Source organism: Penicillium robsamsonii (genome assembly GCF_028829455.1).
Source record: "Penicillium robsamsonii strain IBT 29466 chromosome Unknown utg000001l_segment0_segment0, whole genome shotgun sequence".
In the NCBI taxonomy this organism is placed as follows: domain Eukaryota; kingdom Fungi; phylum Ascomycota; class Eurotiomycetes; order Eurotiales; family Aspergillaceae; genus Penicillium; species Penicillium robsamsonii.
This window is the reverse complement of record NW_026643219.1, coordinates 1,379,293-1,405,976: the sequence shown is the minus strand read 5'-3', so window position 1 is coordinate 1,405,976 and position 26,684 is coordinate 1,379,293. Positions and strand designations below refer to the sequence as shown.

The 26,684-nt window shown below is 48.7% G+C and overlaps 7 protein-coding genes across 7 annotated transcripts; 2 read left to right on the top strand and 5 right to left on the bottom strand.

Moving 5' to 3' along the window:
• Nucleotides 1–79: 79 nt before the first annotated feature.
• On the bottom strand, nucleotides 80–7,637 carry N7447_000567 (1-phosphatidylinositol-3-phosphate 5-kinase FAB1; the record flags this gene model as incomplete). Its single annotated transcript, XM_057224843.1, has 2 exons — nucleotides 80–185; nucleotides 238–7,637. 2 exons carry the CDS (start codon nucleotides 7,635–7,637, stop codon nucleotides 80–82), a joined length of 7,506 nt encoding a protein of 2,501 aa, XP_057088859.1.
• A 442-nt stretch (nucleotides 7,638–8,079) lies between these two features.
• N7447_000566 (uncharacterized protein) lies at nucleotides 8,080–12,144 on the top strand (the record flags this gene model as incomplete). Its single annotated transcript, XM_057224842.1, has 3 exons — nucleotides 8,080–8,238; nucleotides 8,306–10,306; nucleotides 10,345–12,144. The coding sequence occupies 3 exons, from the start codon at nucleotides 8,080–8,082 to the stop codon at nucleotides 12,142–12,144; spliced, it is 3,960 nt and encodes a 1,319-aa protein (XP_057088858.1).
• Nucleotides 12,145–13,215: 1,071 nt separating this feature from the next.
• Nucleotides 13,216–14,306, bottom strand: N7447_000565 (SUR7/PalI family protein; the record flags this gene model as incomplete). Its single annotated transcript, XM_057224841.1, has 2 exons — nucleotides 13,216–14,112; nucleotides 14,169–14,306. 2 exons carry the CDS (start codon nucleotides 14,304–14,306, stop codon nucleotides 13,216–13,218), a joined length of 1,035 nt encoding a protein of 344 aa, XP_057088857.1.
• Nucleotides 14,307–15,295: 989 nt separating this feature from the next.
• On the bottom strand, nucleotides 15,296–16,579 carry N7447_000564 (glycoside hydrolase family 5 protein; the record flags this gene model as incomplete). The annotated part of the gene is made up of 6 exons (XM_057224840.1): nucleotides 15,296–15,825; nucleotides 15,885–15,982; nucleotides 16,039–16,103; nucleotides 16,160–16,312; nucleotides 16,366–16,424; nucleotides 16,486–16,579. The coding sequence occupies 6 exons, from the start codon at nucleotides 16,577–16,579 to the stop codon at nucleotides 15,296–15,298; spliced, it is 999 nt and encodes a 332-aa protein (XP_057088856.1).
• Nucleotides 16,580–17,564: 985 nt separating this feature from the next.
• Nucleotides 17,565–18,670, bottom strand: N7447_000563 (SGNH/GDSL hydrolase family protein; the record flags this gene model as incomplete). The annotated part of the gene is made up of 5 exons (XM_057224839.1): nucleotides 17,565–17,768; nucleotides 17,824–18,079; nucleotides 18,133–18,382; nucleotides 18,435–18,517; nucleotides 18,579–18,670. The coding sequence occupies 5 exons, from the start codon at nucleotides 18,668–18,670 to the stop codon at nucleotides 17,565–17,567; spliced, it is 885 nt and encodes a 294-aa protein (XP_057088855.1).
• Nucleotides 18,671–19,287: 617 nt separating this feature from the next.
• Nucleotides 19,288–22,935, bottom strand: N7447_000562 (tRNA (34-2'-O)-methyltransferase regulator RTT10; the record flags this gene model as incomplete). Its single annotated transcript, XM_057224838.1, has 3 exons — nucleotides 19,288–20,088; nucleotides 20,142–22,862; nucleotides 22,918–22,935. 3 exons carry the CDS (start codon nucleotides 22,933–22,935, stop codon nucleotides 19,288–19,290), a joined length of 3,540 nt encoding a protein of 1,179 aa, XP_057088854.1.
• Nucleotides 22,936–23,283: 348 nt separating this feature from the next.
• On the top strand, nucleotides 23,284–26,676 carry N7447_000561 (ssDNA endodeoxyribonuclease RAD2; the record flags this gene model as incomplete). The annotated part of the gene is made up of 1 exon (XM_057224837.1): nucleotides 23,284–26,676. One exon carries the CDS (start codon nucleotides 23,284–23,286, stop codon nucleotides 26,674–26,676), a length of 3,393 nt encoding a protein of 1,130 aa, XP_057088853.1.
• Between the last annotated feature and the right edge of the window lie 8 nt (nucleotides 26,677–26,684).

Here is a 26,684-nt window from a genome sequence, read left to right as displayed (position 1 = left end):
AAACCCATCAGGTCATAAATCATTAATGTAAGTTGTTCATGGCTGCGGGCCAAAATGGAGACTGTCAACTAGGAAGCCATCAGAAACCAGCGTCTTCTGCATACCCGCTCTCATCAACAGTCTCAACTTCAGTGATCTGGTTCTCATAGCGGTACATCGCAGTTGGTTGGAATTGATGCCAGCAGCTAAACCAGAGTCAGTATTTAGTCGCACATGAAAGAAGATATATCAACTAACCTTGGAGCTTGAAGCACGTATCTGGCCATTGCCTCACGGAAACGGCCCTTGTATTCCCTAGGACTTGTGACCGTTGGTCGATTGCGGCCACCGCCACCAAATCCTTTGTCCTTGATCCAGGACTCGAGCTTTTTGTCCCAGGTATAGGTGCGGATACAGTCAATGATTCCTACCACCAGTTCGTCGCGGCTTTCATCGATGGCGATCATGAGCGAGTAGTCCATGACATCTTGGCGACCCAAAAAAAGGGTATCATTCCATACACTTTGGCCAAGAAGCTTCTTTGAGTGCTCGCGGGCAAAGAGAGGTGTCTCATAGATGAAATCCACCATGTTTTCGTCCAAGAGAACCTCGTCCCGCTCACCGGTGCTCTCTACTTTGCGGTTCCGCATTGAGCCTTTCAGGTCGAAGATGCGCGTAGGGACACGGTCGTAGAACAGGTTCTCCATTAGCAATAAGAACCAATTGAACTCTGTTCCTGTGACTGGGTTCTTGATAATGACTTGGTAAAAGCCAAACATCTTGGCGATTGCGGAAGGGAGTTCATGGAACAGGGCTTCGGACATGATTTGGAAATAGGCCGGAGCAAATTTGAGGAAGGCCTGCGTCTCAATCGGTGAGAGTGACTTGAGAATAAAACGGTCGTCAAGGGTCTTCAGGAATAATGATTTCGTTTTGCCACCCTTTGAGTCCCACTTTGCGCAACGAGACAACGACTCAACGATTCGATCTGCCACGCCACACTTTTTGCGTAGAGCATCAAACTGCTCGGCGTAGAACACTTTGCACAGCATCTTGGCCTGGCCTTCTTGAAATTGGTACTTAAGATGTGTGCCCGTAGGGCGCAAGAGAGCATGTTCGACCCGTGCTTCCTTCTCAGTCTCGATGTCATCTCCGGCATCTGGTTTGTGTTCTTCCACTTCGTCAAACCGTTGTTGAATGCTTGAAAGCTTTTCTTTATAGTCGAAAGAGTCCAAAGCGAACGCTACCAAAGAGCTTGGTTCATCCTCGCGAACAATAATATTGCAATCAGCAAAGACATGATCCATGACACTGAGTGGATAGTCAAGAGACGCCCACCCACTGGCAGAACGTTCAGACCAGAAGTTTGTCAGCATTTTTAGAAGAGTAGTGCGCTCGTGCTTAGGGAGTTCTTTATAGTCAATTGTATCGTCCTCTGCTGACTGTTTCGTCTCTTCGTGGGAATCTACCGGATGGAGATCTTCAACCATGTTTTGATCCTCATCACTTTGGTGATCATCTGCTTCGCCACTAGACAATAGTTGGTTGTCAGGACAGAGTGTATTATCTACTTCCGTAGGCTCTGGAGAGTCATTTGCAAGAGATGGCTCATCATGAGTTATATGATCATGCCTGAGTTCATCGCTCTTGCGACTCATGTCGTCCATTGGGATCCGTGGAGCCGAGGGCAAGGATTCATCACTATCAACTGGTGGTTCACGTTCTTCAACAGCCTCTCGTACATTTCGATAGACCTCCACGATTGGCTTCGAGGACGCCAATGGGAATGCACGGGAGTGAGTGCCCTTAGCAGCGCGTTGACGTCTTTCGCGCTGTCTCTCTTTTTCAAACTCACGACTCAATTGTTCAAAATGCCTGGCAAGATGAGAAACCTGCGATATTCCCCTTTTACCTGGAGCAGACCGTGGAATAAGTGAGTGACCCGAGGCAAATCGGGCATTCTTGAGGGAACTCAAGCCCAAACGATCGCTCAGCTTTCTATCCGATGACTTAGTTGGTGATTGGCCTGCAGACTTTTCCGGATCAGTTGGGTTGGTGAATGCCATTTTTAACCCTGGAAGTGGAATGTTGTGAGATGACCGTGGTAGATTGGCTGGCTGAGATTGGGTGCGCAAAAGCGGAGGAGATCGTGTCTTATCGGAGCGTCGAAAGGCTAGTTCGGTAGGTCTCGGTATCGCCGAAGGCCGACGCACTGGGGTGCTTGGCATGTCAGAAGCCCCGTTGTCTTCGGGTTCATTTTTGGTTCCTTGATCGGGAATCTCAGAACTTTCCGGTGGTGAGGATTCCGATAATCCGTCACCGGAGATCATCACGGGGAGATCAGTGTTGATTGAAGATTGATTCGAAATGTCAACATGGCCAACGGAGCTGCGTTCCGATCGACCAGTAGGAACAGCCAAGTCAAGATGACGGACTTCCTCTTGTGAGACAGCCTCATCCTGGGGGGAGGACCTCGTTCTGCCGGCGGCATCGGGTGACAAAGTTGCTTGCTCGGTCAAGGCTAGAGGCGACTGCAACGCAACTTCTTGGAGTTCCTCGCGGTGCTTCTTGCCAGCATGCTCCTCAACAACGGAGACTAGTACATTCTGTGCCTTTTCCGGCGAAAGTGTCATGCGTCGCATCATCCGTGGTCTGTCAACTGCCTGGTTGTTTTCATCTTCAACGTCTGTAGGAGTTTGAAGGGCATCATCTGTAGAAACTGATGTTGCATCTTTGTCGAGGAAGATTTTCTTCAGTTGCAGTGTTGCCATATGCTTGATATCTTTTTCGGATGGGAAAAAGTTCATTTCGAATTCGACAAACGTCGTGTCCCATTCGACGACCTTTTCTTGAACTGCACGGAGGACCTCATTCAGCGGTATGATCTCCCAGTAGCGAGAACTTGTGTATTTGTCTTGTAAGTGCCGGACCAAAGAGCTATGGTCTTCATGACCCTTCTTGATCAAAGTCTCGATTTCCGTCTTGCAGCTCTCCACTAGCTCGGGAACAACACTCTCGACATTGATGCCTTTCAAACGGTCTTGAACAGATGCCATAAATTTGCTGATACGTTGCTCGGTACGCAAATATACTTCGTTCCTCATCTTCAGATCGTTGTCCACCTTCCAAGTGACACGAGGCCGTGGAACGATAATCTCGAGTAGACGAATAGGGTCATATTGGACCCGCAAAGCAAGATCTCTGTAGCCGAAAAAGTGGAGGTAGTCCCGCCGCAAATCATGGGAGCAACCTCCAGTACGAGCAAGCAAGTGTCTGCCCCAGAAAGACAGCTCCAAGTATTTCCCGAATGAATATTTCCATGTGCTCTTCGACATAGGCATGACTTGAGTCTCATTGCCGCAAACTTTGCAACAACTCCACATCAGCACGGTATTATGGAGCCCAAGGAGCTTAGATGGGTAAGGTTGGACCAGGACGCTGATCTGAGCCTCGCCATGGACGTACTGGCGGTGGTGTTCGAACATGCGCTTTTCGCAGCCGTTGACGGTGCATATCGAATTTGCTGTGTGACAAAGGTCCTCGACATACTGCCCAATTGTGAGATCTGACTCAAAGACCGTGTCATCTCCATGCTCATTGTAGAACTCTAGGGCAAAGGTATCCGGCCCGGAGCAGGGGACTGATGTTGTTGTGCACACAACACTGTAGAGAATGACTATATTCTGATGTGCATAAGGGTCGAACATGTTGGGGTTCCCCGCTACATAGGCTTCCCACTGGCGTTTTTGGGTTTGATGGTGATAGAGTGCCCGATCGTACTCGGCCTCATGCGCAGCACGCAATACTTCCTTGACTTGTGCTGGCGCATCTTGCGGTGATTGATGAACCATTTCCGGGGTGATGAGTACAAACTTCTGCGGTTTGACCTTTTCATCGGCGATCTGATCAGAGTTACCGTCTTGATCACGAAGAGATTTCAAATACGAAAGTCTGCGTTCCATTTCGCGCGCACGCGTCAGGAGGTACGGAGCCTCGAATTTCACGAAAGGCGATGCCGACAAAATCTTCGTCTCGTAATCCTGAACCATATCGTTATAGTATGTCGGCATTGGGATGTTGTCTGGAACTTTTGCACCATCGGCACCAACGAGAATTTGGCTATCAGAGATATCATCATGTTTCTCGCTTGTTCCTTGCTGAGCAGTAGAAGGGTCAACTAGAGGTGTATCGCCTTCGTGAGTGATAATCTGCAGATTATTTTTGTCTTTGTCGGAGACGGTTGTTGATTCTTCTGCCGTTGAGGTTGATATCCTCCCGAATTCATCTCGCATAACATTTGTTTCAAGGCGGAGATTATACACAACGTAGATCATGAACTCGGTAATCCTTTTCACTTTCGCGAGGAGTTGATCATCTCCTCCGCGTAGGATAATGGTACACCCAAGCGCTTTCGGACAGCCGGAGATGTACATATATGTTTTCTTTCGACCATTATGAACATAGGTTTTCACATCGAAACTGCTGCATTCACTGTGCAATGTGGCCGTCAAGAGCTTATCCATAGATGTCATAATCCTAGTCTGTGTACATCTCGACACAGCCTCGAGAACAGACGGCTTCACGTTGTATGCAGTGGCAATCCCAGCTTGCTCGAGGAGGCCAAGAGCCAGGCCAGAAACAGTTTTCTCGACCAACAGCAGGTTTGGACGCAATGCTGAGATCCGGCTGACCAAGTTCTCCAGAAACTCACGCTCTTGTCGAATGACGGGTTCAAGACTCATGAAATGCTGTTGTTGACGGGCATATTCAAGAGGAAATGTGATGATCAAGATGTTTGGACGTAAAATGTTTCGTGACATGCCTTTCAGGGCCAAATTTTTGGTGAAAACGAGTCCCGATACATAGGAAGTGTCACTAGGCCGGCCGCCCGGAATCTTCTTCAACTTGACGTAGTGTCGAATGTCCATGTCATCTCCGTTTTGGACATCTGGGTCGACCTCGTCTGCAGCTTTCAAAAGTATTGGCATCAAGGCATTTTCCCAGCTGTCGCCATTTGGCACAGCAATTTCTACAAGCAGTTGATGGAGAAGCTTTCGTACGTGTTCCAAACTGGCTTTGTTCAATTCCACCGGCGGCGCATCATTGCCCCTCATCGACGAACTCCGAGTCATCTTGAACCCGACCTGCTTGGAACCCTCGGGTAAAGATATGGCTGGTATTGAGGTGTCATGAGGAAGCATATTGTCCTTTGATGTCCTGGGTGAATGACGCGGTTGAAAACTGCTAGTAACGCTCATGTTTCGACGACGAGAAAAACGAGGTAGATTCACGGCCCTCGAACTGGTGATACTGGCATCATCTGCATCTCGATTCACACTAGGAGTATTTCGCTCTCCAAAAGCAGATCTGCCCTTCTTCACGGCTGCCAGAAGTCCGCCAAAGGATGCCCTCTCATTTTCACCCCCACTCTTGGACAGAGTGCCCTCCGAGACTGCAGATAAGAGACTGGGTTGCTCATCGCCACTGGATGCATCATCTGAGAGATATTGAGCAAGGTCGGGGTCAATGATATTATCTTTATGAAAGGCGGGTAGTCGGGATTCAACGTCTATCTCATCTGCATGTCGGCGTTGGAATGGAGCTCGATCTTCATGATATGGCTTGAAGCCTCGAATATATTGCTGACGAGAGTGGTGACGCTTGTGACTGATGGAGTGCGGTCTTCCACCCAGCGAGGACCGCAGAGAGCGCGAAGAGCTAGGTCGTGCCAGAGGGCGATCAGAATCAATTTCGAGAATTGCCGAGCGGCGATTATGTCCCTCTCCAGCACGTCGTGTGGCCGGTATGGCCATTGTCGGGGTTCTCAGAACGTGATCGATTGATTGAGATACAACCGAAGATGAATCATCGTCGTCCGCAGATATCCGCCCAGTATTGGTCCAGCTGAGTTCGGAAACCCGAGGATTGCCCACTATGGGGCTCTGTTCGCTATCCGAAAACTCAGATGAATCATCGTCGTGGGCATTGATCATCTTCTCACAGGGTTTGCAAACTCGAATACTCCCAGGTTGTCCGAATCGTGTTCCCGAAATAAGCAGAGTGCATTTCGAATCAAAAATTTGACCACAGGTTCGACAGTGATGTTTTCTGCGAAATGTTGTGAATGGTTCTCCGCAATGAAAGCAGTCTTTGGCATTCTCGTCCCGCATCCAGAAATCCCTGCTAAGCAATTTACTCCTAAGCTGTGATAAAACACCGTTGTTCTCGGCGGGAGGTTGGCGCCTGGCTTGTAGAGATTGACCAGTAGCCCGATCGACTGTGGTGTTTAAAGGGGACAAAGAAGAGACCGTGGTGGTGGTTTCGGCCGTAGAGGCCCGTGAAATCACGTACCCAGGCAGTCGCGCTGCTCGCGTTGAGGACGTTGACTCTTCATTGGATCTGCCGGAAGCTGTGACCTTTAGAGGCTCATTGGCGGTGGCGCTGTCACGAGTAATATTTGTCTCCATGTTGGTTGGGAGTTTTTCAAGATCGTACGGTATGTCATCATGAGAGGAAAGTCTTGATAGACTGTTTGACGTAGATACTGAAGCTTTGGGCTCTTCATAAGGGAAAGATGTTCGTGATTTTGATCTTTCTCCCGAATGGTGAGATATATGCTCCTGAACTGGCTCAGATTGCTTTGAATTCCGCACGTTAGCTGATTGAGTGGAGTTTTCGGGCAGCTTTTGTTGGTCTGGAGTAGAGACGGACTTCCGAGAGTGGTGGTCTGGGGTATAGGTTGTCGAGAAGAATGGGTCTTTGGGGTTGTATTCCTCATGATGGCTGTCATGCATCTTTGCAGACAGAATGGGCGAACTAGAAAGGTTCTGACTCAATGAAGAGGATGTGTGACTCGCAGAAAGATCCGTAGGGCCTTCCTTGCTGCTGATGCTTGTCGATTCTGCATTATGGACTCCCTGGAAGGGCACATTGACGGAGCTGCTTCTTGAGCGGTCGGGGTTTCCGATTACGTTCATATGAAGCTGGGTAGCTGCAGGATCCGCCGCGATGGCACCACTAGTGGCTTTCGTTAACGGTGCGATACTGGGCTTGATTCCAGGGGATGGTGACACGGAGGCCTTGGAAGATATGCTGCCACTTTTGGAAGATATTCTTGATCTCTTTCCTACGTTCGATTGTTGCATAGAATCGGGATGAGTGTGAAAGTCTGGTACAATAGGCGAGTGAAGCCTTGATCCCTGTGACGAGTTGGGCTGTGATGGCGGGTAATCAATGGAACTTGTAGCCAGGTCTGGGACTGATTTTGTAGTCGAACGCTCCGACACAGGGCTCTTGACTGCAGGAGTTTCTGTGGCATTTTTGTCTGTAGACTTTCCGCCACCACTGACAATATCTCTCACTCCCCCGACGGAAGTCCTAAAGCGACTATACAGACCGCTTAATCCACCTTGTAATTCATCAGACAGTCCTTTCTCATCCGATGTAGCAGCTGGGGCCGGTGGACTAGTAAAATCGTTGAAGAGAGTGAGCGATTCGGACTGATACGCTGCATTATGGTAGTTATCCAGAGCTGCATTCATTGATTCTCGCTCGGTCTGAGTCGTTGCCATAGAGCCGCGTGATCCCCGTCGCCCATAAGGAAGCGAGGTGGAAGACACAGACGGACTGCGTGAGTCCTGGGATTGCTGAGAATCCATGGCCAAGTTAAACAGAAAGGTCTCAGATCATCCCCACACCGGATACAGGCACCGTTTGTAGCCGATCATTCGGGACAGAACTGCCGGGACAGAACTGCGGTAAGGTCTCAAGTTTGGCGAGGTTGGAAGAAGGAAGAGGATCGAGGGTTCATTAAGAGCGTTAGGGTGATCAAAGAAACGTCAAATGTTCTTTTACAAAAAGAATAGGTCCTTGGCCCTCACGCTGAATGACGTGGTGGTGCTGAGTAAGCTAGGTAGGCGCGTCTGGGCAGCTCCGATAAGACGCGGTTCAGTGGATTTTTGATGTGCGACCTTGTCTTTCTACACATATGTAGGTAAACTACGCCTTACAAACATCCCACCTGGGCATCCATCCACTGCTTACTCTTACTAGCTATGACCCATATGCTGTGTACATTGATCAAAAGGCTGGATTCCCACGATGAATCCAGTGAGTCCCTGGTTTGCGGCTTTGGCCGACCAATGTCTCTCGGCCTACCTCGGTCAAAATGATCAAGATGAAATCCAAGTGGAGGATTATGAGGGATGCCTCATTTTCATTATCCGCAAACCCACAGTAAACACAGCCATTGTTGTATCGGTAAGATATCTCAACCGGATGTGGAGGAAATAGAATTGTTGCTAACTGTATGTCTTTTGTCTTTCAGTGGGGACAAGGAGAAGACAGTCACCGAGCCACATTCACAGACTCAAAGAATCAGATTGATGCGATTATTCTACGCGGCTCGCCGGACGCACAGAAAGAAACCTCACCCTGCCCACCGTCGGTCAAAGGGGGCCCTAGACACCTGGTTGAACTTTCCGACATCAAGCTCATTTTTACGTACTCGGCGTCTGTTCCGGATGTCTACCTTCACGTCAATCGCTTTACCATCCACCCGAATGCAGTCCCGAGAGGGGATGTGCCGAAACCAAAGCTCAAGAAGACGCCGACTCTCAGAACCCTAATGACTATGGCATCCGAGAAAATCCGAAAGACACAAGCGCATCCTGGCTCTAATAGTCAACCTGATACTGGCTTGACCGACTCATTTGTCTCTCAGCGTGATCAACCCATGCTACCCCATCAAAACAACTCGACATCACAGTTCCTCTTCTCCCAACCCCCGTCTAATATACGCCATGGCACACCGAAGGGTAATTCAATGACCAATCGTGTTTCCCTCAACGGGTCATCGGATCTTCTAGGACTGCTCGCGCCTTCTCGTTCGATTCAAACGGACGGCCCAGCCACTCGAGAACTTCCAGAGACCCGTGGACTATCTCTAGGTGAACGTAAAACCAGGCGCTCTCCTTTGCCAAATGAGATGAAGTCTCTGGCACCACAAGAAATTGACACATATCCAACTGGAACACAACCCTCATTCCGAAGACTTTCTAGCAACACTGCTGATGCGACGGGCACTAGTAACTCTGCTACCGATATGTCTCTCGCCAATCTCAGTCAAGATGTGGATAACCTAATAGCGGAGGTTCGAAGTCAGGTCTCGCAATCCCCAAATGAGTCGGATGATCATGGCCGGGCTCATACCGTTGGAACCGGGGATAACCAGCAGTTTTCGAAAAAAAGACATCGTGGCAGTACAGATGCACCACCACAAGAAGCTCGGGATGATCACCTGGACTCGCAAGACCCGCAAGACCCGCAAGACCCGCAGAGCCCACACACATCACTCTCCACAAAGCGACAGCGTCTTGATGCCAGAGAGGTGATACCGGCAGACACAATTGAATCCGAGCAAGTGCAAAATAAGGCCATGCCATCACTTCCTACAGTGCAGATCGTAAGCACCAAAACAGACAGTGTGTGCCCATCCACAACTAATCCATGGGAAGGAATGATACAAATACCTCTGAGCGAAGTTGATATACCAAAAGATCAGGCAGAACTTTTGGAAGGACTCAAATGGATCCCTCAGGACCCCGGTGTATCTGCACCTTTATGCCATGTACCACCTCATCTTTTGACGCAATGGAACAGCATTGCACGAAGAAGACAACATTTAGTCGAAGAACTAGAAGAAGAAGAAGAAGAAGAAGAAGAAGAAGAAGAAGGAGAAGGAGAAGAAGACCAAGTATCCGAATGTGCCCTTACTCCCACCCCGAACGATATCCAAACATCCCCCATACCATGGTCCCCGTCGCCGAATAGGACCCCTGCTCGAGATGTTCTTCCGCGAGACACCGCCTCTCCCCCAAGATACAGAAGGCCTACCAGAAACCCCCCTACGCCAAGCGGCACTCAATATAATGTTTTTCAATTTGCACATGATGGCGATGTGGACATGGTGAACGGATCTTGCAGTGCTTCATTTCAGCCAGGGCAGAGAGATATTGTCGCATCAAAGGACAATATCAAGACAGCAGGGCAACAAAGGTCTCAGTCTCCCGACGAAGTAACAGCAAAGCCGAGAAATCCAGTGTCTTTGGGCTATGGTCCTGACGGTGACCCACCCCGAAAAGAAAACGCCCCTATATCGCTCGATATGGTTGATGACCTACCCCCAAGTCTAATACAAAGACATTCTCATGATGAACAGCCCGCGCAAAACCCCCCATTTATACCTGAGCTCAGTGATGAATCAAGTGACGATGAGAGCGACGAGCCAGAGATGGAAACATATGTCCCTTTCGCTCTAGGAGGAAGCGTTCCGTTAAGCAGTCAGCCCGAGCAGGAGCTTACTAGCTCGGGGCCATCGCTTCCAAGATTTGCGGGGGGACTGTCCAAGTAGTGGAGACACCTACAGCCCATACGATACGCCTGAATCCCGAGAAGCAAAGCAAAAAGAAAGTTGGATTAGCACTCCAGCGCTCTCAGAATCCATCCTCTTGGGCTGCCAAGACATCCTCCTCATCTCGAATCCTCAATACCTACCGCTCGCAAGATACCAACGGGCAAAGCGATCTATCTCAAGAGACACCAAATCCATCTTTACCAACATTGGCAGACGAGTCACTGCGAGTGGACGTGCTATGTACTCAGACTCAAACAAGCAGCGTACATGCACTATCACAGGCGACAGTCCAGTCGTCTTCGGACGTTGTACTTGATTCATCAAGACCTGCTCAGCGACAGCGTGGCTCGTCTATCTTCCATTTAGACCCCTCGGATGACCCATCGTCTGTTCCTTATTCCGGGTGCCACTCGCTACCCATGTCTCAACTTCATGAACCAAGTCAAGATTCTTCCAGAGGACCTTTTTCCCTTGACGGAGCCTCGCAATTGCCGGAATTGTCACCTATGGAATTCACCGCCTGGGTCGCTGCTCACGGAGAATCACCATCCAAATCTTCACGCTCTCCTCGCCGCGGGAGTGCTGATACTGGCCAAAAGGCATCCCCCAGGCCAAATGTCGATTTGGTAGCACGGCGGCAGGGCTTTATCGGCAAGTCTGACAAATACGCTGAAGCACAGACAATTTATGAAAAGTTCTGCAATGATTACTCGCCATATTCTGGTGATTTCGCTCACTTTGTAGAGATGTGCTCGAAACTGCAGACAATGCGGCAAAGGGGCCAGCTGCAACGGTCGTTCTTATGGGATGACTTTGTCATCCAACATCTGGAGGAGTACCCACGCTATTTTGCAGAGCGCACATCTCAACAGTCAAAGGCACTAGATTACGAAGTTTTCTTTTGCTCGACATTCTCACGCCCCCAGCACAAAAAGAGAAGCCTAACAGCCCATGGAGTTGACATAGTCGCCTCTCAGTTTGTTCCGCCTACCATTGAAGGCGAGGAAACTCAGGATAAAGCGCTGCAAAGCGAAGCGGCCAACTCTTCTTTCACCGCCAGTCTTGTGGGAAAGCTTTCAACCCTTCATACGCGCTCATTTGTTGATGTTCCTGTTCCGGATGTCGACATGCCAATTTCAACGCAGTCATCGTCATCCTCTACTGACACTGGCCCAGATTCGGTGGAGGTCAAAGTTGAGGCAAACGATTCATCCAGTGGGTCGATTGGCTCCCAAATTATCATTAACAGCAACGAGCAGCAGCCTGTGCTCTTCGGTCTTGATGAAAAGAAGGTCGATGCAACGCAATACGACGCAGATAACACTCGCGTTGCGCCTGATCCGAACGACGTTGACATGGCCGAACCCGGCATGGACGAAGTTGACGATACACAGGAAGGAGACGATACTCACCATGAAACTGCCAGCATTGAACTTGGCGATGATACTGACGATCGCCACATCTCTGCCTCTCCCGCCCCGCCCGACCCGCCCGCGGCCCTGGGTTCTCTCAATGCTGCCGTGATCGAGCCTCGAAGGCAACGAAGACCTTGGTTCCGATCTCTTCGGAACATATACCCCACAGGTCCTGTGTGGTCTGATGACCCCGACACGCCATTCAAGCGCTGGGCTCGCCAAGATCAGAATGTTCTTCAGGAACTCAATCGTCGCGGTGGAGCTAGAGTTCTACTTGATGAGAAGGGTGTCATTTGTCGGCCCACCTACAACCAAAGGAAGAACCCTAATCCCTAGCCATTGTATTTGTTCAGACACCTTCCACTCAAGAATTGTATTTCTATTTATACGGGCCAACAGCTCGGTCGGCGCAATGGCAAGGGGCACGCATAACGGCAGATACCATTTCATTTTATGCTTACTCGAGCAAAAGGAAACAAAATATGAGATAGTGTGCTATCTTATTTTTAGATTCGGATTCGGATTCTTGAATTCTTTGTGCATTATCTTCTAATCACCCAAACCCAGGAAGGATGTTGAATCAAAAGACTCATGCCCCGATACCCAATTCCCCCCAGTAGTGACAATATCAAGCTCCGATAATTTACTAAACCCTAATCGTATGTGTGCTCCATTTGCAATCGTCCACTGAAAGGCCGAAAATATCCCTCTATCGGATTTCTTATTCTTAGATTCCCCGTGGACCCTCAACGCCTCCGACAGCATCAAAAATTGATGCAAGGATAGCGAAGTAGAGATCGGCAACAGTCAAGCAGGCTCGTATCTAGTCTCATGTATATAGACCATGCGCTTGGCAGCCCAACGCGCTCGAGCCTCGCTGCAGATCCTAGCTTAGGCCTCTAAGCCCCCGAGTTGCAAAAAAGCCACTTGTCTCATTCTGCGATGGTGTTGAAGCTACTTGGACCCACAGAGAAGGAAAGAACCTTAATGGTTAGAATGGGTTAGTACGATGTATAAACATACAAACTAGGTCAGTAGGAGCGGGATTATGGACTGGGAAATACACAGTTTGGGGGATGGTCGGACAAATGGACAAATTAGGTAATTTTACGAAATCAAAGAGATCGAAGAGCCAGATGTTATTTGTAAATGGATTTTGTATTTGAATCAAGTTGCAGGCGAATAGATAATGATTCCTCCGTGGGGCATCAGACAAATATACAGAAATGCAAGTGTTCCCTCCCATCGAGACTATAGTCTCGTTTGCAAAATGGCATGATCATCAAAAATTCGGGAAAGGGATATGGTCATTAAAGACATGCATAAAAAAACCACGAGAACGCCTTGGTATCGCCAATCTAAAATCGCTTCGGAAGGGGTATACAGTCATAAAAGCCCAGAATCTTTTTAGGAATGACGGAAGGGCTCGTAGGCGCTCGAATGCTGGTTGTTGTGGGTCAAGGGGATATCATTGTGGTGGTTGGGGGTAGGAGGATAGGATGTGGTGTAACCGTGCTGGGGAGCATACGGCTGTGAGGAACCGAAGGGAGGGTGGGCGGCACCGATGGGTTCATAGGTGTAGGGAGCCTTCTCTGCGGTGACACCGCGGGTGTCGTGGCGGTCCTTGTGGCCATAGGGCGAGCGACCGGAGCAGCAGCAGGTGCTGAACATCCAGAAGATGGTGGCTGCCAGAGAGAAAGCGACTGCAAACCAAGTCGCGACGTAGATGTTCTTACCCAGGTCTACTTCGACACCATAGACCTTGAGGGCTGTGCCGATGGAGCCCTTTGCGATGGAGAACATGATGGTCGAGGTAAGCGATGCGCCGAGAGTGAAGAGGAAGGAAACAATCGAGACAATGGTGGTGACGCAGCTGCCCCAGCGGCTGAAGATGGCGAAGATACCAAGCAGGACCTGGGCGCAGGTTGCAATGAAGGCAACCAGGTAGGCAATGAACATCCACTTGGAGACGGCCTTGTAAACGTTCATGGTCTTCTTGAAGCCGCTGCCAAGCTCCTTCTCAAGCTGGGTCTCGCTCATGCTTAGGATTGTAGACGGGTTAAAGTAGAACTGGGCCTTAGGCTCTGTGCAGGAAGAGACAGTGTCCTTGCCCTTGGTGGAATTTCCCTCGCAGTAGCCCCAGAGACCGATGTCGTAGAAATCAGCGATGTCGGCATCATTCTGGAAGGTTTTGATGGTCTCCTCGATTTCCGCTGCAGTGACAGAAGTGATGTGTAGATCGTCGAGACGATCTGTGATTTCTGATGTAATTGCTGATCCTGTGCTTATGTTTGAGAGATCGAGCTATATATTATTGGCATTAGCGGGCGCAGTAGCCAGGCAGAGCTTTGATCACTTACACGAATGAAGTATAAATTGTTCAAGGTATCAGAACTGGCTTTTGTGCAACCCAATCCCACCAGAATGATGCAAATTAATGATGCGATGGTCAAGGCATAGGGCGTGAAGATACACGCAACGCGACCGGCTTTCCCCATAATGAATAGGTGTATTGATAGGAAAGATAGGATTATTGAGAAAGAGGTGAAAGATGGATGAGAAGTGGAGAGGTGAGATGGGGGCACACTTTAATATAAAAACATCCCCAGGTAAGTAAACAACTGTACAGCCTCACACTAACACGAACACCAGCCTCCCATGGAAGGAGGCGCAGGATCAGCGGACCAATCAGTGGCTGAGCGGTCACGTCGCCAGGGCCACGCCAGGGCCACGTTTGCTTCTATTTGTGGCTGCACTAGTCCTATTTGGGCTGGCATAGTCCTTAATCTGCTCCTTCATCTATCCCTACACAGTCAGATCAGAAGAATCTACGTTTTGGAGATATGATTTAGTATATAATATTCTCAGATGATTATATCTCAGAACTAACTTACACATACAACATGTATATTTACATGGGAAGTGTACCTGCAAAACTCAATCACGTCATATCCGTGTTCTGACCCCAGGATCATCATTTCAGTGGCCAAAACAGGTGATGCTCCAATCCCGAGCTTCGTCATTCTCTCTACCCTGAACAGCCTTGTGGATCATTTTGAAATTTTCCCTCTCCGCCTCAAGACTGCGTAAGCCAATGGAGTACTGTACGAGTTGGATGCCAGGCTTCCCTATTTTTCTCTTGGCATTATATCCCGCCCTGTACATTCCACTCATCTCCGCTGTTTCTGGCCAAATTTACTGTGATGCCTTGTTCTATATTTATTCTCAAATAAACTTTTCTGAATCTGGGATAACCCCACGAACCTAACTATTGCGCAACTTAAAATATTCTGGGATATTTGTTTCTTTCTCTAGGCAAAACCATGCGCTGATCGACACCTGTGGCCATTGGAAATTTTAATCGTTTCATCTACCACCTTTTAGGCAAATGATACGTTCATCACAAAAAGAAATTTCAAATTGCAGCAACCGAACTTAAAACTCACACGCGACTATGGATTTTCATATTCGCCTCAATTGACAAGGTTTACTGCAAATATGGCTCAAGAGTCGACAACATACCAGTATAGGCCGGCCCAGTGGGAGGCTCAATACTGAACATGTAGTCAGCCCACCAAGGTCCAGCAGCCCACCACAATGCGCCGAGCCAGACGTCCGAGTTTTCGCCCATGAAATCAAGCATGCCGGTAATTGCCGTCTTGCAGTCATCGTTGACACCACCGGCGAACTCGCCAATAACTCCAACCTTTTTGTTATCCTTCAGCCACTGTGTCGCATCCGTCACGCGCTCCGCTCCAATCGTCGTCGACACACATGCCTCGTTCGTGCCTGATCCGTCCGAGTCGAGGTACTGGTGCATCTCGTAGACGATCTTGTCTTCGGGATCGGTCAGGTCCTTCAGGTTATCGTTCACCTCGACCCAAGTCCACGCGCCGGACCAGGAGTTGCCCTCGACGAAGATGTATTGGCTCTTTGCCCCCGCTGCGCGGATACCGTCAATGGCTGCCTGGTTGAGCTTCAGGACGAGGTCCTGGTCCATCTCGTGGTACTCGTTGTCTGTGCATGATTTGGTTAACAGGCGACCTGTGATGTGACTAACGGTTTGGGATACTGACTTGTGTCGAAAATGACTAGCTCGTTCTCAACGAACTCGCCTGCGACGTTCTTCCAGAATGTCTGGAAGTCGGCGGGGGTTGACATGATCTCCTCGTTGCTGTGAACAGTAATAAGCTTCGATTCATCCACTCGTTCATTTGATAGAGCACTCACTATCTTCCATAGTTATGGGGATCAAGCACAGCATGGGATCCTGCATCGGTGATGGCTTTGACCGTCTGCCACTAGATCAGTATCCCCTTGTTCTTATTTTGGTAGATAGGGTACAACATACTGCGGTCAGATTGCTTAGGTAGGCAGCATCAAATCCTCCAGTCATGGTGTTCGGTACCAGCCGTTCCATCTTGAACGCCACCCGGAAGATGTTCATGCCTTTCTCAGCCAATGTTTGGATTGCACTGGCATCCGGGAAGTAATAATCCTTTCCCTGTTACATCTTTATCAATTGAGGTTCTCCAAAGACATGTTTGGCCCACTCACGTAGACACCAGGAATGTTCTTCTCGCCGAATTCGGCTACAGATTCGCTTGTTCCGAACCCTATACAAGCAATTTGGTCAATAGATGATTAGAAACATCTTTTGGATTCATGGTCTCGAACATTGGAAGGGTGAAGCTCTCTTTGCATTCTTCGCAGGAGCTGCCGCTGCGGATCCAGCCGCAGCAGCGATGAGGGCAATGTGATCGAATCTCATATTGATGAGTCAAGCTCTTTGTTGGATAAGATCAATGGTTATACCCAGAAAATAAAACAAAAGAAAATGAGTGATGTGATAGCAATGCAGAACGATACCAACGGCGCGGCGAACTTGGGCTTTTATAGTTCTCTTGTCAGTAAATTAAAGTATCTACAACATATATCGTCAAATAACCTGCAGAATATTCCAAATGAGTATCGCCCCACGGAGTTAGAGATTCGTGACAGAAAAGGACACGGAGCTTCATAGATCTTCAGTCCTTGAGAGTATAGTAAGTCTATGACGACGAATAGGTAGGATGTGCAGCAAGTTCGGATATTACAGTGCCTCACGACAATAATCCCTCGCCAATGAGGATCCACAGAATCATGGAACATGGAGAGAAACACTCTTTCTTGGCTACCTCATGCGAAACGGACAGCCAAGAAGGCAATGTCCCCGAGTCTTCAGGCTAGAAGAAACCTGATCCGTGTCCAAGATGAATTATCCACTGTACATCATACATACCCCGCTTCAATGAAGCTTTCTTCAGGCACAGGTGGCTTAAATATGCATCCCTTTGTTTCGAGGGCTTTCATATTTTGCAAGCCCGTGGCGCTTCAGGTATCGATCGGCGTTTATAGTTTTTGACGTGCAGGGGGGTAGGGATAATAAGATCAGACTATCACCAGGGGACTGTGGAGCGTAATATCCATGACTAGTTTAATGTAGTTAATCATTTTTACTAAACCAAGAACGAATTTGTTTTAAACACACGCTGTAATAATTGATGGAGACAGAAAACAATTATGTGGGCTAAGCAAGTGTGGCAAGTTGATTGCTAGCTGAAACAGGTACCATCGCGCTCAAAAATCTTGATATTCGCTCGGGAAAAAAACCCTTGTCTTTCGAAAGAAGGCCAGATTATACAGAACTATCTGAGTAATGAACAGTACTGCTCTTAGCTCTGCAGATAATTCTCCACCGGACCATTCTGATCAGCCTACCAAGCACCGAGAGAGTGCATGTGCTCTTTCATATCCGCTGCCTGTAGCTTGTGGTAGGCATAACCAGGGTGGTAGTTATCCCACCAGACGCAAGAAGTACCATCGGCGTTGACACAAGTAGCATCGTTGAATCCATATGTTGCAGGAGCGTCGAGGACTTTGCCCATGAAGGTGAATGTATCGTAGAGAACGGTTGTAGTCTGCGGCTAGGTTAGTTGTGCCAAATCATACAAATAATGCGATAACATAACTTACGCCACTGTTGTCTGCAATGAATTCATAGACCATATTCTTAAGAGCAGCGTTGTAAGCCGCGAGCCACTTAGCGTGGTTGGCCACAACGGCTGTCCCTTGGTTGGCGATCTGGGGAGATCGGCTTACAGGTGGGACATTGATGAAGATGAACTTCCGCCCACCATTTGCGTAGATCTTTTCAGCTTGAGCCTTATACTGGGCCATGATCTTTGGAACCAGGACACTGGCGTCGTTACTTGCGGCAGCCCAACCAATGCTGCAAATTGAAGGGTTAGCCTAGTCATTAATGGGGACATAAGGGGAACATACTCATTAATTCCAATCCAGAATCCAAAGACTGCATTGTCTGAAGACCATGGTGCAGTAGCAGGCTTCTTGCCATATGCTGTCTCGAAGCTAGCCACTTGCGTTACCATATCTTCTGCGGTATTGGTTTTGACAAGTGAATTGTCGAGGGACGCTCCTCCAACAGCAAAGTTGTAGCTGAGGACCAGTGAGGCATTGTTCACAGTGGTCAGGTCTCCCACCCAGTTGACGCCGCCACCCGTTGTCCCGGTACCTGTTGTTTTTGATCAGTCAAGCCTGCTTGCCAGGGGGCGAATAACACTCACCTAGTGTTGGGTTCCCCATGGGGTTGCCAGGAGCTGGCTGCGTGCCACTGACATCGAAACTGCTCATAGAGTAGGAATCACCACTACGGATACCTTTTAGCTGCTTTCCTGGTGGAGAATAGATAGGAGACAATCATTACTCACAATGTAAAGAAGAAGCTGTTGGTAGCGCGAGCTTCCAAGGGAGCAGCAGCAGCCAGCCCAGCGCCGGCGATCAAACTAATAATATACTTCATGGCGAGGAAAATACACAATTTGTAGTCTGTTGGAAGAATATACACACATTACAAGGTTCGTTCCTTGCCTTTATACATGTACTCATCCCTTGTTCGCCCCGTCCCATCTCATACTCCAAGTAAACAAGCCCCAGAGCCGAGACAAATAGATTAAAAAAAAATGCGAGATGTCATTTAATTAACCGCTTTGTCAATCATTTTCCTCAATGGGATCGTTCCCACTCATCCATATTAAGCTGAATGCGTACGGTGAACTCCCCCGAAACTGCGGGGTAGATATTGGGGTGGAATAATCAAGATATTTCGGAAAAGTTGAGTAGTTCGTTGGAGTTGACGAATACCCCAATATACTGCGGAGTATATTGTCCAGTCGTATGGTTTTCCTCTGCTAAATAGTGATCCGCTGTGCAGCTAGAACGCCTTAATTTACTTTTGTCTTCCTCTTATCCGAGTAGTTCACTACTGTCTTCCCCTTGCCCGGTGAATCTACGATCTTCATCCTCTTAGCCGAATCTGTAGTCTCGCGTGGTGTGGTTTTGCATGATGTAGTCTCGCATGGTATCATTTATGTTCATACTGTTGCATTGGAGTCTTATCTACCCGACATCGAATCGGCATCATGCAGATAAGGCTTGATCCGATTCGGCAGCAAACATCTCCATGCCCACGCCGCATACAATCAATCGCGACTGGTTGTTTTCCGATCCAGACACGGAGCTATCTGCGGGGAGGCCATTTCCAGGTCCATGGACAAATCCCAATGATGATATATCAGCTACAGAGCTGTATGTATCCAGTAAGAATCCCACGATAATCCCCTGCGTACCAGGCTTTGAAGGGTCCACGGCGATTGACCAAATTTTAACTCGGTGGTCGTTGCCAGAGGATGCCACAGTGATTTTGATGGATTCTTTATTTGATGTAATATCACGAGAGATTTGCTGATTGAGGACTTTGACCGTGGTGGCCGCCGCGGCGTGAGCATCGGGGATAGAAACCGTAGCTACCTGTGCATTTGTGCCCGTGCTGGATGGATGTGTTCGTAGGAGGGACACAGAGAGAGAGTTATCATCACCTCCAGCCACAATAACAGTGGCTGTGTCAGAGATAGGAACCAATTCCATCCCCTTGATACTGTTGGAATGAATCTGATATCGACTTTCGCACGTGATGTTTTCTGGTGAGACAGAAGAGCCGTCGAAGGGTTGTTTGGCCTTCAAAGTTGACTGTGTGATTGTGTAAAATGGTTCAAGTGTGCTTGTTAGATCCCAGAGAGTGAAGTAGCCATCAGTTGCTGCGGTGATGAGGCTAACAGAAGAGCTCGTGACCAAGAAGTGGGCTTGGGTTAAACAATTGGTCATATATTTTCCACGAGCCAGGAGGGTGAATTGTCCATTAGATGGTGAAAAGTGGAAGATCTGCGATGACGTTAGTGCTGGATATGATATTTGAGGGAAAGAACGACTCTTACCTTAAAAACGGAATTGGAAAGAGCAAGGCACAGGAGGAAACCCTGCTCCCCGTCAACTTCCTCTACTTCCAGCAAATCGAAGCTAGGTATCCGGAGATCTGAATTCTCGTCGTCCTTCGGACTAGCAGCCATCAATTTTGTAGCAACGCCGAATACGGGGATGGTGCGGACTCTCCACACGAAAAACTCTTCATATGCAGCACTGGTGAATAGGTATCTACCATCCTTGGACCAGGTCACCTGTTGGATCCCAGACTTGTGTGTATCCAAGACGCGAAGACACTCAAAGCTACCCCACGGACTAGCAGCCAATGAGGAAGTCGGCGTGAAAATACGAACAGTAGTGTCCTCTGCACCAGTCACAAAAAGAGTGCGATCTCCACCAGTAGGGTTGAAAACATCCATTGCTTTGATTTCCCGTCCGTGACCTCCAGCTCGAAGCAAGGTACTAACACCAGCTCGTATGCGAGTAGTCATCAAAGAAAATCCGTCTTTCCACGTGAAGAAGGAATTGTTATTTTTGTCCCCTGGGATGAAGTCCCAGCCTCGGCGAAACCCGCCTGAAGCAATGGATACGATATCCGTTAGCTTCGACTCGTTGCGCAGGACGAAATCCTGGGATCTGAATCCGTACAACATGAAATCGCCAGTCGATTTATCGAAATAGGCGCCTTCGATGTTCCCACCGGTTATGGATGCGGTACGGTGCACTGTCTGTATCGATACAGGATCTGTTCCATTCCCACCAAGCTGTAATTCGTGGAGGCAATAAGTTCCGTCTCGCCCAGTGGTCAATACAAAATCCGATTTTGCGGTGTCACTCGTAGTAACAGATGTCACGACACTAATGTGATTGACAAACTCTCGGCCATGAACACGTCGGCTGACCAATATGGGCTCAGCCTCGGAGGTGCTGTATATGGCAAGGCCGCCTAATTTTGACCCTATAATCAAATATTGGTCTTCAAAGACGAAAGACGCACTGCAAACAACAAATGTGGATGGTAGCTTAAATGTGATTGTTTTGGCATTTGGATGATCGCTGTTCCAGTCCGAGACAGTGACAAGCGTTATTTCTTCTCCGGTAGGATAACAGACAAGGAAGGTGATGTTGTTAGAAGGATTCAAGGTATCCGTCTTGGAAGAGTGAGTCTGAAGGAAGAATGATTGAAGGGGCCTGTTGCCAACGTCTGCAATTTTGATGACAGATTTCGTGGCGTGATTATAGAGCCGATAGAATCCTTGGAAATTGCCGATCAATGCTAGACCCATCCGCGGCAGGGCAGTCAGGACGGCGAAAGAAGCAAGGTCAGGGGTTTCACATATTGTCTCCCAAGTAATGACAGTCTCCTCTGTTTGGTTGAGATATCCAAGCTGAATCTGGGCTTCTGTAGAGACGCGAAGAAGGCAGTCCTGGGCGACAAATGCAAAGACTCTCGCTCCATCAGCTGTGGGATGCTTCTTCTTCGCATTTGCTTGCAAGCCATATGATTGCTGCACAGAAGAACCAGAGCCGCAGCTCAGATGCTCATCATCATTTTCTTTGATGGGGAAACTTTTCAATGCACCATCGGCGCCTCCAGTATAAACCAAAGTCTCAGAGCCAATTCTGCAAAGATCCAAAGACCAAATGTGCTTTCCAATATGTGTTTGTATTGAGGAAGTCTGGTTGAGCTGATAATCAGTCGTCCCAGCGGATGATGAGTGCCAACGTAGGTCCCACAAAACGCATGTGCAATCCTCTCCACGAGAAACCAATCCCACATGAGTTTGGTTTTTATTTTTTATGGCCCTGAAATATACACCCCAAATGCGAGACGTGTGAGCAAATGCCTGGACCACGCATGACTCAGACCCAACGCTCTCCTCGCCTGCCTCGACAGGACCGAAACCTGTGCTTCGTAATTCAAACCCGTCTGTGGAATATGCAGAAGGATCTTGGGCCGTTTTATGCTCACAGTCTGATATATCCCAGATTCTCACGGTTCTATCGTCACTGCAGCTTGCCAGTATCCTACCAGACTGGCCTCCATTCAAAGACGGGATCTGGGGAGAAATGCGGACATCGAAGATTGATCCGTCATGACCCGTGAAGAAATGGTGGATCGAGCCGACTGCATTAGCTTTGTGTGATCCGTTTTTATTCAAGAAACAAGACCACACGATGATTTCTCCGAAGACGGTACCAGCGGCAATGAGGACATGAGAGGAAGACAACGCAATCACATCGGCGGAGTAAAGGATAGACTTCACACTTGTCGCCAGCTGATATATGGATATGGTTGTATTTCTCTCGGGCATCTCACTGTCGAGCACTTCGAGACTTAGGAGTGCATTGTTCGAAGTGATAAAAAATGCCCCGTGATGACCACCTGTAGCAGCTGAGCATCCACTCATGATCCAATCTGGAGCAGTGAACTCGGCACTGGAGGCCGACAACGTAACTTCATTGTCAGAGGCCAGAAAGATGTTGACCGCTCGCACTGATCGACCACCCCAGACGATTATTTGGACATGGCTCGAATCATGATCTTGTGGTCGTTGATCCAAAGTAATGAAGCCATGGATATTGTTTCTTTTGAATATCTGGATTTGAGTGGTGACAACACCGGTGGATTCATCAACCACCCGGAAGTAAGTGCCTTGACTTTGAAAGATGAAACGTCTATCACCCAATACAAACGTCTTCAACGCTGTTATGGGGAGAAAAGCATCAATATGCTGCAATTTGAGTCAGCGGGACAGGCATTTTTACTACAGGTATGGCAACACTGACCTCGAGTGAGAGAGACATTGCCAACTTCTACGCACATTAAGCAGAGAAGCGAATTACGCGGAATGTCTCAATTGCCTCAGATCCAAGTGTACATCCCACCAAACGCCAAAAAAAGCCCACTACTTTTTCGATGATTTCCCCGATGTGATTACATAAATCGTTCACTAGTCCACATGCAGTAATATTATACACGTGATCTCGCGATCGAGGCGCCATGGGGCTCGGCGCTCGGTACTCACGTCACTGCCTAGTACCTGTTTCGCTAATTAGCTACCTGCAAGCACTTCTCTTGCTACATGTGGATTCTCTTTAAAATGCGAGACATCCCTAATACAGACTCATGATCTGATACTCCTTTGACTAGCCATGGGTGTCACCGGCCTTTGGACGGTCGTGCAGCCTTGCGCTCGCCCCATCAAACTCGAAACACTCAACAAGAAACGGCTCGCTGTCGACGCGTCGATTTGGATCTACCAATTCCTGAAAGCGGTACGAGACAAAGAAGGCAATGCGCTCCGAAATTCTCACGTCGTTGGATTCTTTCGCCGTATATGCAAGCTGCTGTACTTCGGGATCCGTCCCGTCTTCGTCTTTGATGGCGGGGCCCCAGTCATAAAAAGGCAGACGATCGCTGGCCGGAAGAAGAGACGCGAGGGTCACAGGGAAGATGCAGCGAGGACCGCTGGAAAGTTGCTTGCTGTACAAATGCAACGCCGTGCGGAGGAGGAGGACGCTCGTCGACGCAATAAGACCCAAATCCAAGAAGAGGAGGATGTGCCAGATGCCCCAATCTACGCAGAGGAGGCTTTTATGACAGAGACAGAGAAGCAGAAAAGTCGCAAGTTCAAGAAGAAGGACGCGTACCACCTACCTAACTTAGATGTCTCGCTTGAAGATATGGGAGCACCAAACGATCCACGCATAATGTCCCAAGAGGAGCTGGAGGAGTATGCTAGACATTTCCACCAGGGTCAAGATATCAACCTTTACGATTTTTCCAAAATCGACTTCGACAGCATGTTTTTCCTTAGCTTACCCGCTACTGATCGCTATAATATCTTGAATGCAGCGAGACTGAGAAGCCGACTCCGAATGGGTTATTCGAAAGAGCAGCTAGATACCATGTTTCCCGATCGCATGGCATTCTCGAGGTTTCAAATCGACCGTGTCGCAGAACGTAATGACCTTACGCAACGATTAATGAACATCAACGGCATGAATGGAGAAGAAGCATTCTATAACTCTGGGAAGCGGATTGCAGGAGAACGTGGCAGGGAATACGTGCTTGTCAAGGATCGCGAACATGAAGGTGGCTGGGTCCTAGGTGTTGTGGGAAACAGGGAAGGCCACGAAGAGAAGCCAATCGATATAGATCGACCTGAGATACTGTCTGATGAGGATGAGGTGTCAGAAGAAGATGAGTTCGAGGACGTCCCAATCGAAGGTCTGAATCGACTTCCCAAACTTCCTTTCCTTCAAGAGGGTGTGTTCGACCGGTCCCTTCAACTTCAGACGGACGGAAATGTAGACTTGAGAAGGGCTGTACAAGAATCACGTCAAACTGCACGGCAACAACCAGTGAATGAATATCGTGTACAAGAGGTTGAAGATGACTCGCTTTTTGTTCAAGCTGAAGGAAATATTGGTGCGCAACAACAAAACAACGACACTGACGAGTTCTTTGATGGCGACGACGATGACCTCGATCGAGCTATTGCGCTTTCATTGCAACCAGATGAAGTGGATGACGAAGATATATCTGATCTGCTCGATATGCCCATCCATCGACCGATCAAATCAGCTCCATCTTATGAGACGGTGCCAGATCTTGATTCCGAGAGCGATGATGGAATGGACTTTACTGCTGCCATAGCAAGAACAAAGGTCTCGAAGAAAGCCTCTCGTGCACCAAATCCATTCAGTGGTCCTCTCCCTTTTGAATCCATTAGACTCACTAAGACCACGAGAGATAATGATAAAGCTGGTGTGGTTGGCGAAAGTGCAGGGGGTTTCGTGAAGGAGCCTACAAAGAAACCAAAAAAGATGGACCCACTTCCTCCGTGGTTTGTTGGTGAGCCCTCGGATTCTGGATTCATCGTTGATCCTATTGAAGATCCTGAAAAGGATGACGAGCAAATTGCGGCGCCAGATCATCTGTTCCTGTCTAATCGTCGCTCCCCGGACATTATTGATGTTGACGAAAGTTCCGCCAACAAGGAAGTCATTGATCTAGAGGAGGAGGAGGAGGAATACGAGAATCAGGACAACAAACCCGAACACGAATTCCAAGTGGAGGACATTGAAAAGATTTACAATGAGCTTTCTACTACAGATCTTGATCAGAAGAAGCCTTTGAGCGAACCAGCTTCAGCTCCAATCAATACTGATGACACGGTACTTGGGCGCGCTGGAACACAAACCCAAGAACAAGTGCCCGCGCTTGATGATCGGTCTCCACGCAGCGAACACTCTCCTTCCCCAGAATTTGAAGATGTTGTCCCCCAGCAGCCCATTCAAGGCCCCGAGATCACTGTTGTATCCCATCAAAAGGCCCAGTCTCAGCCTCAGTTGTTCGAAAATGTCGAAGAAGCTTTCGTGCAGGACCAAGCCGATTACAGTGACCCGGAGGATGAAGACCTGTTCAAACAGCTTGCAGCTGAGGGCGAGGAGCATGTGCGATTTGCCAATACTCTTAACTATGCTGCTCCCAACCAGGAAGCTTTTGACTACGAGCAAGAACTGAAGCAACTCCGATCTCAGCAAAGAAACGAGCGTCGCGATGCAGACGAGGTGACTACTATTATGATCAATGAGTGTCAACAGCTCTTGACGCTCTTTGGATTACCCTATATCACCGCACCTATGGAAGCCGAAGCACAGTGCGCCAAATTGGTATCTTTGGGCCTTGTAGACGGGATTGTCACGGATGACAGTGATATCTTCCTCTTCGGTGGAACGCGCGTTTACAAAAACATGTTTAATCAAAGTAAGTTCGTCGAGTGTTACTTGACGTCCGACTTGGAGAAAGAGTACGCCCTCCATCGACAGAAGCTTATTAGCTTTGCCCATCTCTTGGGCAGCGATTACACTGAGGGCATTCCCGGGATTGGTCCTGTCACAGCACTGGAGATACTCACCGAGTTTTCCAACCTCGAAGAGTTCCGCGATTGGTGGGCCGACCTGCAAATGGGTACGAATAATGTAGGAGATGCTCACCTTGCTTTCCGGAAGAAATTTCGAAAGAAGGCATCCAAGATCTTCTTGCCTCCTTCATTCCCAGATCCCAAAGTTGACGAGGCATACCTGGAACCCGTGGTTGATGACGACCCTTCCCAATTCCAATGGGGTGTTCCTGATTTGAATGGGCTACGAACCTTCCTCATGACGACAATCGGCTGGAGCCAAGAGCGGACTGATGAAGTCCTAGTACCGGTCATTCGCGACATGAACCGGCGAGAGCAGGAGGGTACACAGTCGAACATCACGCAATTCATGCAAGGTCCACAGGGCGCGGGTGCATTTGCGCCTCGTGCTCGCACAGGTAGACCCAGCCGCATGGAAAAGGCATTTAGTCGACTACGTCAGGAAGCTCAGACAGGCGGAACCTTGCTGGATGACGAGCCAGCTATCGGCGACGAAGAGGAAGAAGAAACCTCTGTTTCACAAAAGAGATCCAAGAGAGGTACCTCAACTACCAAGGCCAAGGCTGGCACGAATAAGAAGCGAAAGACCCGTCGTGCCGACTCTCCTGAGCCATGATTTGGGAT